The sequence below is a fragment of the Dermacentor silvarum genome, chromosome 6 (genome assembly GCF_013339745.2).
Source record: "Dermacentor silvarum isolate Dsil-2018 chromosome 6, BIME_Dsil_1.4, whole genome shotgun sequence".
NCBI classification, from domain to species: Eukaryota; Metazoa; Arthropoda; class Arachnida; order Ixodida; family Ixodidae; genus Dermacentor; species Dermacentor silvarum.
This window is the reverse complement of record NC_051159.1, coordinates 158,533,504-158,545,564: the sequence shown is the minus strand read 5'-3', so window position 1 is coordinate 158,545,564 and position 12,061 is coordinate 158,533,504. Positions and strand designations below refer to the sequence as shown.

Below are 12,061 nucleotides of genomic sequence, written 5' to 3'. Positions count from 1 at the left end.
TACGATAGGTTTTGAAGATATGCAAGTCGCCCATCTCCTTCGTCCTGATAAATTTGTGGTAGAGTATTTTTTTCTATCTTAAGCAGGAGATCAGGTGTGAGCCATGGTTTGCGGGGTTCTTTTTATTCCGCTTAAAAATGTCTTTAAGGGAAAAACGTACCGTCTTTTTCCTTGTCTGCCTACTCTTTCTCGTGCTCGCCTTTTTCCTATTCGTGAACACGTAGCAACTCGTTCTTACAACTATCGCAATCTTGCGTAGAACTCGGATGCAGCATTTAGTTGGGCTGGTTGAGAGTAGGCGGTCTGGAAAACGATTGTGATGAGATTGCTGCAAAGCGCTTCGCATCGACTTTCGTCGCACTATAGCGGTACCGGCAGCATTTGTGCCAGTTAGGTGCCTAGCGAGTAGAAAAATAGCATGATAGGAAATTCTTGCACGCACAGAAAGTTTATTTGCATATAAAATCTAATAAATACATCAAGTCAATGCGAGAAATAACACTTGAGCAAAAAATAATGTTCTCGGTATAAAATATGGCGTGACAGTACTGTGACTACAAAAGGTAGTGAAGTCACAGTGATGAATTTAAATTAGGACTCCCTATGTGAAATATGCAGACAGATGATGGGAAACAATTTGGCACCCACTCAAGGACGCGTAAACTCTTCTACAAAAAAGAAAGAGAAAACGAAGTGGTCAGGGCAGCCATACATCAATAGACAGTGCCATCCTTATTTAGCATACGTCTATTCTAGTTCACATGCTCGAAAGCTCTGTAGTTTCAATCGCTCATGGGAAATAAAAACTGACAGAATAACGTCAAAAACTTTGTGCAGAAGCCTCATAACGAGAGCGGTCAATAATGGCAGTCTAAATAACGCTCGCGTATAGCTCGCCGAAAGACTGGTCAAAAATCCGCACATCAGTGTGACAAAAAAAGATAGACATGTGCCAAACTAGCTAGTCCTTTTATTACATGCAGATGACTGAAGTAGCTTGCTCTACAGCAAAATATTGCCATGTCTGCAGCACACCACATAAAATATTATAGTGTGACACAAATGCTGCCCAGATTGTTAAAATATCACAGCGAAATGCACGAGTGGCAAAGATTCTGCATTTGCGCCCCAAGTTTGTTCTGCTTGAGCCTCGCACAAAATCCAATGGTCAATCAGAAAAAGGACCGCAGTAATACCTGCAACACAAGCAACGCTCCCAATGAGCATTCAGGTCCAACAGCTGCTACTAAGCAATGGTCAAGTATGTCACACACGTGTGTCCAGAGCGTGAAGCACAACGTTTAAAGATCTGTTATGCATTCTCATGATGCAAAGGTGCCCAAGATACCGACAGCTGCTTGGGCATGTGATCGTTACGCGTAACCTTGAGAATAATAACAGAATAACCCATTAGTAGTGGGTCACGTGAGCCTTCATAAAACATAACCGCATTTTGACGGCACGTACGCGAGTCGTTGTCCGTGTGATGAGGCGAAACTGACAAGGTATCGCAGCGTGCCCTGGAACACTAATACATGGCGTTCTAACGGCACTTGTGAAACACGATGCGGACACGATTGATGAGTCACGGGGTACAAAACAATTCGCGACGAGAAAGCTGTGCGAGAAAGTCAATGGAGTTTATCGGTGCAACGCACGCCGCCAACTCTAGATCTACGTCACGTTTACGAACACACGTGCCAGTTGTGGGTGCTAAGCATGCGCAGTCCAGGTTTCAGATTAAAGTGCGACCTGTTAGGACTTAGCATCGCCTGTCAAGCTCTGGTTGTTGCGTCAACCCCAGGCGAGCCACTCACCCCTATAAACCTCTTCGCCCAACGCAAGAAATTTCGCGTGAAGGAAAATTCAACTGCAGTGTACAAACGCGTTATTAAGTTTGGTGGCCGTAGTTCGTCGCACATTTGGCCACCATATGTAGCGTCTGCACAACAATCCTCGCTGTAAATGCCGCGCATCGCAAAACGCGAAATGCGCCGTTTAATCGTTAGTACTATATAGCAGTACTTCATGGATACGCTGCAGCAAGCATTCGTCACATTTGGGCTGTTCCTGATTTGCCCTTTGTTGTGCTCAGTGCCCGAACTGACGCCAAATGTTGCGACGCTAAATGCGCTGAAGCGTCGAAGTGGCTACGGGCTATGCATTTCACGCATGGCCACACGTAGCAGATGAACCGCTTCGCGTTATCAAACGTTAATTTGAACTGATGAGTATTCTATGACCAGAACGGCGCTTAAGGCGGAGGACGAGACCCACTACGCACGCTCAGCACTCCCGATTGGCCCGCGTGTTTGCAAACGTGGCGTAGGCCCATACAATGTTCTGATAAAAGTGGCGCGACGTGCGTGCTTTTCCTCGTTTCAGGAAGTGGACGAATGTTCACTGGGAGAAGAGGAGCAAAAATAGAGCGACGGCCCGACGCCGCCGAAGGCGGCAGGAACCGGCGGCCACAGTGTCACGCTACGGCGTCCGTGCTTCTCCCTGTCAAAGATTTCGACGGCGCTCGAGAAGGACACGTGCTTCTTCATGCTGCTGCCCATTGTCTCCAGGCACGAGTCGCTGGCGCTCGCTCGCAGCCTCGTTATTCTCGCACGAAGATCGGGGCTGGCGCCTCCGCTGTGGCAACCAATGTTGGAGCCTCCTGTGCCCGTGGTGGCATCGGAAGCCACCCCGTTCGGTATAGGCGTGCTGGTGCTGGGCAGCGGACAGTACGGGCTCTGAAGCATGCCGCTGTCGTGGCTACTGTCCCAAGACGGCGGCAAGAGCGTCGGCGTGCAGACGCAGATGCTGGAGCCGATGCGGAGGTGACAGTGGCCGTCGCCGCGGCAGCACTTGGAACTGTGAAGCATGGTGAAGCTGCTATTCTTGCGCAGGATGCCTCGCGGTGCGGCCGTGGCACTGCCGTTTGGGGAGAGTTCTTCGGCTGCAGACTCGTACGCGCTGTCACTGTTTTGCAAAAGAAAGAAAGAAAGCCAGAAGTAAAGGTTAGGGAGATGTCAATCTCGCCGTTCGTCGTCGACATCGTCTAGCTGTGAGAACAAGATCAAGTTATAAGACCACGCTGAAAGTCCGGGCACTCCTGCAGAACCCAGGAGTAATATAAAAGGTGGAGTGCTATCATATAAGTAATATATAATATGAGTAATATAAAGTGGTGAGTATAATGGATATATCAGATCGTTGAAGATGTGATCGTGTCGATACGAGAGCCCTTGTATTTGCAATGCATTGCCTCAAAATTTGCGCCTGGCCCTTTTTTTTTTTGCGGCCACACTGGATTTGCAACAATATGTTGCGAGTCGCATTTAGACGTGCGTGATGTTTCAAATAATTTTTAATGATTTATCCGATGAGTAATTGAAAACATGGCACCCAAAATACCACACACCTCATGCACGTGTTATATTTACTTAGAGCGTAGCCTATAGCTTGAGCTTTGCAATATATTAATTTCATGACTTTAGATATTCGGTTTGAAGCACTACCGTATTTAAATGAATATTGTGCTTTATTTTCATTCACTCGTGTACCAAAATAAAGACGATATGGCATTTGCAAACCTGAGTACAGAAAAGAACGTTATATAATTTCCCATGTGAAAGTGCACAACTATGAAGAAAATAGCGAACATATTTTATTCCGCTGAGTGTTTACACAAGAGTACAAAATAAAACACGATCCATTGTTGTACCTTACCGAAAATCAAGTCAGTCACCAAACACTAGCATATAAAGCCCATTGACATCCCTAGAACAAATAGATTTGGATGTCTTTTAACTCGAACGGTTTGTCCTGCGACATATAAGCGAGTACCTTATTGGCAACCAAGCTAGTAGGGCGAGTTGGCTGAGTATTGCAAGCGTGTAAAGGCGCTTAACAGCTTGTCAAGTGCGAACGAGCAAGCGCTCGTCTTTGTCAAGAGTTTAGTGTGGATAGCGCTATTAAGCGGCCACACTGCTTACTTTTGATTTTGGATGAAGTGAACATTGCGCATATATTCGGTATAATGACCACAAACTAAAAACGAAAAACCCGCACACTTCAATCTCACAGATGCACACATTGTCGCCGGCAGTAAAGACAAAAGTTTCCTCAAGCAGACTTTCGGGCACTGATCGCACAGTAGCTTTGGCTGATCGCGTTGACATTTTTTTTGTCAGTGCGTTGTGATCACTCATCTGTGCAGAAAGCCCGCGCTCTCACTACAACTCATATCCTGCACGTAGCTAAATTAAGAGCACACTATTCAGTTGTTGACAGGTCTAGCTGGGTTCGTAGCTGGCACTCGGCAGACATTTGGAGCCGCGAAGACGTAGGGTCCACCTACCCAATCTCGTCAAAGACTTCGTCGTGCAGTGAAAGTACAATGGGCGGTTTAGACTCCGGGATGTAGGTGCCTTCTGTTCCTTTGACGACGTCTTCGATTTCCTTCATGGTCAAGCTGGTCTGGATGAAGAGGTGCAGACTCTTGTTGGAGAGGTAGAGTGGCTCTGTCAGGACACTGCACCATGAAGGGAAACGGACGATATTTAGCATTTACACCAATCCATGAGCGGAGCGTAAAAATGTTTAACAGACAATTGCGGGAAAAATTATTTAGGATTGGCCATTGAACATCTAACAACAAGCGAGTGAAAGCGAGTGGTCAGGGCCCATTTATGTGGTGTAATTAAGAGGCCAAAATTAAGTGTGCAGAACGATTCAATGCTGTTGAATGTCTTCAATGTCTTGATTCAATGTCTGTTAGCGCTGTATGAAGTTTGCAACGTGATCTGAAATATTTCTATTTCGCAAGTTCTTTGGTGAAACAATGGAAAGGAAGAGATGGTTGCGTCATAGCACATTTCGTTGCGTTCAGGGCTCCTCGATCAACCTTTTTTCGTCACTGTTTTCTTGACGTTTGCAACTATATACATGTTACCTGTCTAACAACGTTTTCCTGAACCTCAAGAAGAGTGAAAGCGTACGGGACAAAAAAAAAAAAAGAAAAAAAAAAAACTGCACTAAGACAACAGAGTGCTTGTTAAAACAGCAAAAACACGCATAGCTGCTTTAGGTATGAAACGAGCACGATTAACAAGAAATATTCACAATAAGGCACCGATGCTGCGGCTAGTTTTTTGGACAGCTTTTTAGTTTCGGCTAGCGTTATCCCCGTTTCTCTGTTCATTGCGGCATATGGGTCGCGATTATGAGCTTCTACCGACTAACCAACATTTAAACCATTCTGAAAGCGGCCCATCTGCCTAGTCCGCCCCCATACATATTCTGTCCTCCCCAACTCAGTTAAAATGATCGATTTTTTTGGTACATTATAGCGTAAAATAAAGCGCTGCCAGGGCAGCATGTGTCAAACTCCAGGAAGGCAGCTTGCTGATGGCAAACTCAGGAATGCTCGAAGGTAAGATTGTCAAGATGTACCGAAAGATCGGAGACATTCGGGCTGTGATGTAGAGATGACGTTTCTAGAAAGGTGAAACTACAAGCTTACTTTCTCAAGAAAGACTCAAGGCCCGCACGACGGTCTTCTATAAACTTGTCGTCGAATCTTTTCATCAGCGTCTTCGGCGGTAGGCGGGGTGGAGTCCTGGGCAAAACGAAAGAGTTAACATTAGTAGCAGTCTCCATGAGAAAGTTTGCCTGAGTGGTTATGGTCAATGCGATCTTGCTATTCATTGTGACATTTAGGCTCCAAGCAGATTAACTACGTATCTGTTGTTCACTCAGCACAATTACAAAGCCAGAAGCTGAACGTGATGTCGTAGCAGCCATACATTTGCAGTTCTTACATGCTCTTATTGCGTGATCTAAAGTCAATCACCCGCGAAGTCAGAAATAATGACGTTTTGAATTACATCACTGCTAGTCATGCCTTCGGTGAAGCTGCGCAGAATAAGACATAAATGAAGCCGCGCGCAACAAGAAAATGCATTCCGCACGTTTTCTGGGAACGCAAATTTCCGAGAATAAGTTAGAGCAGACGCTTGCTGACAAGCGAGTCCTGCGAGCATAATGGTTAACACACACGGTCTGGCGTGCATGAGACTTAAGCAACGGCTTTTATAATTTTGCGACAGACTATACTGCATGCTACAAAAAGTGCATTACTCAGTGATTCACGAACCATACTGGTAGCATCAGTTGAATGATCAGCAAAGGGTCACAGAAACTTTCGTAATTCGCTGAGCCACTGACCCCAGTATGCCACTCACTTTTCGGAAGCGGATTACAATCTACTTAAATGATTTCGATCCATTTGCAACGTCGTGTGCGAGAAGCGCCCATGAGTAATGAAGCAGTAATTGGTGTTGTAATGTTCTGGAGCACTAGCTGTAGGAACTATAGGATGCGCTGCACACCTGTTCCAATTATTTTGTGGTATATGCCTTAAAGAAATGCCTAGTAGGGTATCCGTTATATAGTTGCACCGTCAACGCGCATTTTTCGGGTGTTTTTTTTTTTTAGATTCACACGGTCGTTTTATTAAATATGTAGACGTTTCTGGCTGCTTGCTAGGCATTGCCCAGTCAAGCCCAATGTAGCTTTGTTCATGCCTAGTTTGAGAACTTATTGCGGTGCAATTATTAGCAGCCTACTACTACATATCTATTCAGTTCAGAGTGACATCAAGTGCCTGGGCGCCCAGTAAACGACGTTTAAGAGTTACTCGCGCAAAAGCGTGTCAACACGTCCCATGCTGGAAACAGTGACGAAGCCAGCAGCTGCTGAAGGCACGCAGAACACACTTCAGCGCGCAGAACAGTGCACGCAACGGAAACAACTCCCCCGAAAGCGCTGCAGCGCTCTTTCTAATCGTATTGCGTTTCTACTCTCCATGCGTTGGAGGCAGAGCGTCGACGCAATGCGGATAGTGGCCACTCGACCAACGCAAGCACGTGTAGACGGAAGTGGTGACGTTATCGCATTCGGTTGACGTCATGTGGTCTTCATACAAGGCACAATAGAACCTCAATCAGCTCTCATATGACGACCTAAGGTATGTGCACGTTGAAGTATGAGTCAGCGTACTCTCTGATGACATTGACAAAGTGACCTGCACGTTAGTGCCCGCACATTATCTCTTTATCGATCACCTGCGGTTCCGATACAACCTTATCATTTTGCACCTCCATTGAACGACAAGTGTCGCTTCGCGGCCACCTTTATAGAACTTATTCTTAGCTTTTTGTGCAACGCTGGTAACCTTAAATCGAAATATTGTTTGCAGAGCACGCATTGCAACAACGCTTCGAAATAACGGGACTCACTGTCACAAGTTAAATAACCTACGCTTTTGTGTAGACGATAAGCAACCAACTTGCGATGAACAATAAGCCCAGCTACGAAAAAAGGCCATATCTAAATAATTCACTAGAACTCATTTGTGTTGTATTGAACTGCTCAAGAAAGGAAATTTCAATTGAAAAGACGGCATGCTTTTTAGTGAAAGAAATAAGTCGAGGAAGCTCGGAGTGAGCTTTCTGTTGAGTTAAGTATCGAATACAACTTACAAGGAAGGCTGCAGTTCCTTGAGTAAGCTTTTCAGGTATATGAACTCAGAATACCTCCTTCGGACCGTCGACCGGGACATTGTGAAGGAGCTGTTGTTCGTCTGCAAGAGTGGTAGATCGCAATCACTCCAGTTTGTCAATCACTGCTTGATTACCATGCAATCATATTAGAAAACACGATTGCTGGATTGATCTTGCCACGATGGTAGCATCAGTTAAATAATTACTTTTACAATGACTCGGCGAAAGGCCACTTCATCCTAGGCGCACAATATCGATTTGACCTGCTTACCTCAATGGAAATGTCGTATGACGTGTGAACATCTCCTTTTACTTGGTGGACGATCGGGTTCCTCACGTTCACATCCAGGAAAGTCTGGCGAAAAAAAAAGGATAATTCTTAATATTGATTCAGGAGTTCAATATAACCCACGAGGTTCGTTACCACAGAACGTAAAAGACTGACAGAACAGAAGCGGAACCAATAAAAAAAAAAAATATAGCTTCATGAATAGGTGACCGACCACACACGTGTTTCTATTTAGACGCCAACATATCTAATGTTCTTCGTTCATTCACAAGGTGAAACAAAGATTTGCACAACTTTCTCAAAACATAGAATGTCTCGTCTTGCACTGCTATTTTTTTTAGGACCAATGACCGCGCTAGTCAAAGCCACTTAGACGACAGACTTCCGTAGGGTAGGAAATATCTTCAACATTCCCTTCAAGTGCTACGATTCTGACAGAAATGGTTCGTATACCCGCGTTTATGACCTCTTAGTGAATGCTCATCCGTTTGCGTGACTCCTTTACTACCTGCCATTCCTACTAGTTTTCCGGTACATCTTTACAGTTCCCTAGTGCGGGGTGGAAAACGGCAGTTGTGGTTAACCACTAAGCTTTCATCCTTAAGCCTCGCTCCACTGAGTGCATCACCCTATAATATCTACCACCCGTTCGGAACGCAGCGTGACAACAGTCATCTAAATATTTCTACTCTAACTTGCAAAAGGTAATAAACGATAAAGAACGCTAGAAATGTACTGTGAAGGGGTGCACAAAGACAAGGATTGGGTGAGGCACAAAAAGACACATACGGCAGTTTTTGTGACTACTCTACATGTACTCCCAGGGAGACGACACCCAAAGATTACTATTAAGTTCAAAGCTTTGAACGCACATTCATATGGGGCGTATTTACGCTCACGCGCCCGTCCAGCCGGTTGACCGCAGCGCGCCCGCTCATCACCAACAAGAACTGCGCATATAGGCCCTTTTCGTCCTAGGGGTGCTATAGGTCGCGCGAAACGCACCTAGCTCCGTTGAGCCCCCTAGTACCCGCCCCCAGCGAAACATCACAGACGTCGCCCCCATGGCCGAGGCAACGCCTAGCAATGTTTGGGATCAAACGAAGCGATACAAGGTGGAACAGTGCGTTTGCGTAAATCGGGTTGTGTGTGTGACGCGTTTATGAGCGCAAACGCCAGTGTAACGCCAAGCGCTGGCGTTACATAATTGTCCTCACAACGGCGGCGTTGAAAACCGATCCCTCGGATGGCGGGCGTGCCACCGAGACGCGCCCGCGATCCGAGGGATCGGGTTTCAACGCCGCCTTTCGAAGCTCCTCCTCTTCTACCTCGAATCCACAGGAGCGCTTCGAGAACATGGAGGAGACGAGGACTGAGACTCGCACGAGAAAGACGTGTGCCAAACGGCGCTGTGTTTTTCGTCCTGTACTGCAGTATCTTTAACCCAGTTACAAGCATTAAACAGTCAACCACCTGTATTGCCAGTGCACGCTGTCAGCAGTCAGGAGGCAGTCAGGAATGCTCGAATAAGACACGTTTGGGAAACTAAGGTTGTAACACTAAATCTTAGTATTATGTTTTTTTTTTCACTGGACGGTGACCGGCCAGAGAAAAGTGTTCCAGGCGTTTTCAGAACTGTCCATATCCTTGATGAGTAAAGTGGCCTTAAGGTTGCTATTTGATATTTGACAGTTTATGCAGGGGTTCGCAAGAACAAAAACACGGAAGCGATGGCTTGCCTTCGCCTTCAATGTGTGTATAAGGTGTTATCAAACACAAAATTAACGCGAAATAAATAAATAAAATTCAAAGTGGTTGCGCGGCAAGAAGTGAAAGCTGTTCAGCAAACAGCGCGGGTATATCATCTAGTATATAGCATTATCAGTGCTCTCAGAGCGCGCATACTCAAACGCGTCTGGCCGGAGATATGGGGCGAACACTTCGAAGGGAATGCCCATCACTCCTTGAGACTTTTCATTGCGTGGACACACGCCTAGCAGCGATAATGTACAGGTCTTCAGGATCTCTCTGAACCGCATTGAAAAAAGCTGTGCATTTTTTGCGCGTACTTGTGAGTTATGTCGCCGGCGAGTGTCACCAGCTTGTTTGCAAATGAGATGGAAGAACATAATGCCGCGTAACAGTCCAAATCTAGAGGCATTTACACAACTGATGCTACACTGTGGACTTGCGAGCACGGGCTGGTGGCGGTGAAGAGGGATAGTGCTAGCTCTTCACGCGTCTGAAACTGTCCACAGACCACTAATTATATGTACTGTGTAAAACACTGGAAAACTTCATATCACAAAATAGAGGAGGGGAGGGTACTGAATGCTCAATCTTTTGGGCAGCAGCTACATGTGCATAGGTTCTAACTCAGTCACAAATGCAACATTAACACCAATAAGTGGGTCAATTAGGAGGCGCGAGAATATTTAAGGTTACACTTATTTCCAAAGTCACCAAACCGAGTAAAGTGGCATGAAAACATCACTGACGTCAGGCGAAACAGTACAACAGCTAACGAAGGTTCCACAGAGCACAGATGGGTTCCAGGAAGGAGCTGGCAATAGTCTCGGATTGCTCTGGAGTGCGCTTGAGATGAAGTGCACGCACGGACAACTCGATCTGGCTCTAGCTCGCGCCACGGTTCAATTGTCGTTTCACCGCACATGGAGAGGGTGCGCACTCGTGACCCCCGGAACTGATCGCGTTTCCCGGCGCCAGAGTCATCGTCAAACCATCGTCGATAGCCTGGGACGTGTAAAAGGCACATCAGATCTGCTGATTGGAGCCTCAGAAATGAACTACAACTGAGCTTCAGTAGGCCTGGCTTTCGGCATCGCAATGGCTGATGCACATCTGACAAGGCGCAAGCGCATCTTGCATTCTTGAATATGTAAGAATTTCATGTGAAAAGAAGCAGCCAGCGCCGCTTTAAGGTACCAACACCTAAAGGTCGTACAGTAAATATCCTTTGCTTGACGTGGGTGTAGTGCACCGAAACTGAACGCAAAATATTGCAAAACGTGTGTGTTATACTACTTACAGGTAAGAACTCGGTACCAGGCAATCACGCGAATACAAGCTTCGATGCTCCTCCCCGTAGCCTAGAAAACTGACGCTAAAACTGCTCACGCATCTGCCTTGCTTCTTGCTCAAAAAAAAAAAAAAAGAAGTCTACCCATAACTCGTTTCTGCCAATTTACTAAATATAGTCAGACGAGACAAAGCGTTAGCTGAGCGGCGTGCACAGAAACAAGGTGAAAAGCGAAGGTCAATTCGCGGGCGTTGCGACTGCAGGTGCGAATGCAATGCAACGAAGGGAGCCATGGCGTGACGGCGAAGCTTTTCCCGTTACAGAATGATAGGCAGCTGCGTAATTCCCTTCCGCGTGTCAAAACAGAACCAACGATACATTTCCACCCTGTCTTCCTACCTGTCTGTCGTAAAGTATGACGCCGGATGAATCGCTCGACTCGATCTCGCTTCTGGACGAGACGCTTGCATCGTCGCTGATGCTGAGAATGCTACTGTTGCTGCTGCTGCTGTCATCGCTGAAGTCGCTCGAAGAATGGCGCGGCGCCTTGAGGATGCCCTTGCGGCGTCGAGTAGTCGCGGTTGTCGATTCTTCGCACATGCCGGATGGTGTTGTGAGGCGCATTTCAGATGATGTTTGCAAAAAAAAGAGTTAAATATTTGTCCTGTACGAGTTCGATCGTCCACGGTCTTTGGGGCTCTTTAAGGGTGTCCCCGTGCGAGGCTTGGTGCCGCAGGCTTAACACCTTAGGCACGCTTCTCCGTAAGCAGTTGTTCTTCGATATAAGAGCTGCGAGATTGACAAGAAGTCTTGGCAACTCGAGAAAGGTGCAGGCTCGAGAACGTCTTCCGGGAAGGCGGCACAAACGAGATCTGAGCAGAAGAGCCGATCTTCTTTCCAGGCGGGAGATGCGCTCCCTGCCCGACGATCTAACGTCTGTAGGTTCTGTACGGTAGCTGTCCGCCTTTTACGCTAATCGAAAGTCCGTGGAATGGGGAGAGGGGCAGCAGAGGATGAGAAGAACAAAGGAGTGGCGGTTCACGGGGAGTGAAACTCTCGGGAGGTCGAAACCTTATCCTTGTCTGCACGAGGAAGGGCGGAGGAGGCGCCGTTCGAGAGGGGAAGGGCTGTAATCGAGAGGCGATAATCGCAAGGCAGCACGGCCCATTGTTTTGGGAG

The 12,061-nt window shown here is 46.7% G+C and overlaps 1 protein-coding gene across 3 annotated transcripts in view; it reads right to left on the bottom strand.

The window, feature by feature from the left end:
• Positions 1–429: 429 nt before the first annotated feature.
• LOC119456294 (uncharacterized) overlaps positions 430–12,061 on the bottom strand; it is a 74,347-nt gene continuing 62,715 nt past the window's right edge. For 2 of the 3 annotated variants that reach the window (XM_037717988.2, XM_037717989.2), the window contains exons 2-6: positions 7,825–7,908; positions 7,533–7,633; positions 5,513–5,608; positions 4,349–4,522; positions 430–2,967 (exon numbers count right to left, since the gene is read on the bottom strand). In XM_037717988.2, coding sequence (XP_037573916.1) covers positions 2,382–2,967; positions 4,349–4,522; positions 5,513–5,608; positions 7,533–7,633; positions 7,825–7,908 — 1,041 coding nt within the window. In that variant the 3' untranslated portion in view covers positions 430–2,381. Of the gene's footprint in view, positions 2,968–4,348; positions 4,523–5,512; positions 5,609–7,532; positions 7,634–7,824; positions 7,909–11,281; positions 11,833–12,061 lie in introns of those variants that run through there. The other variant, XM_037717987.2, reaches the window with a different exon arrangement.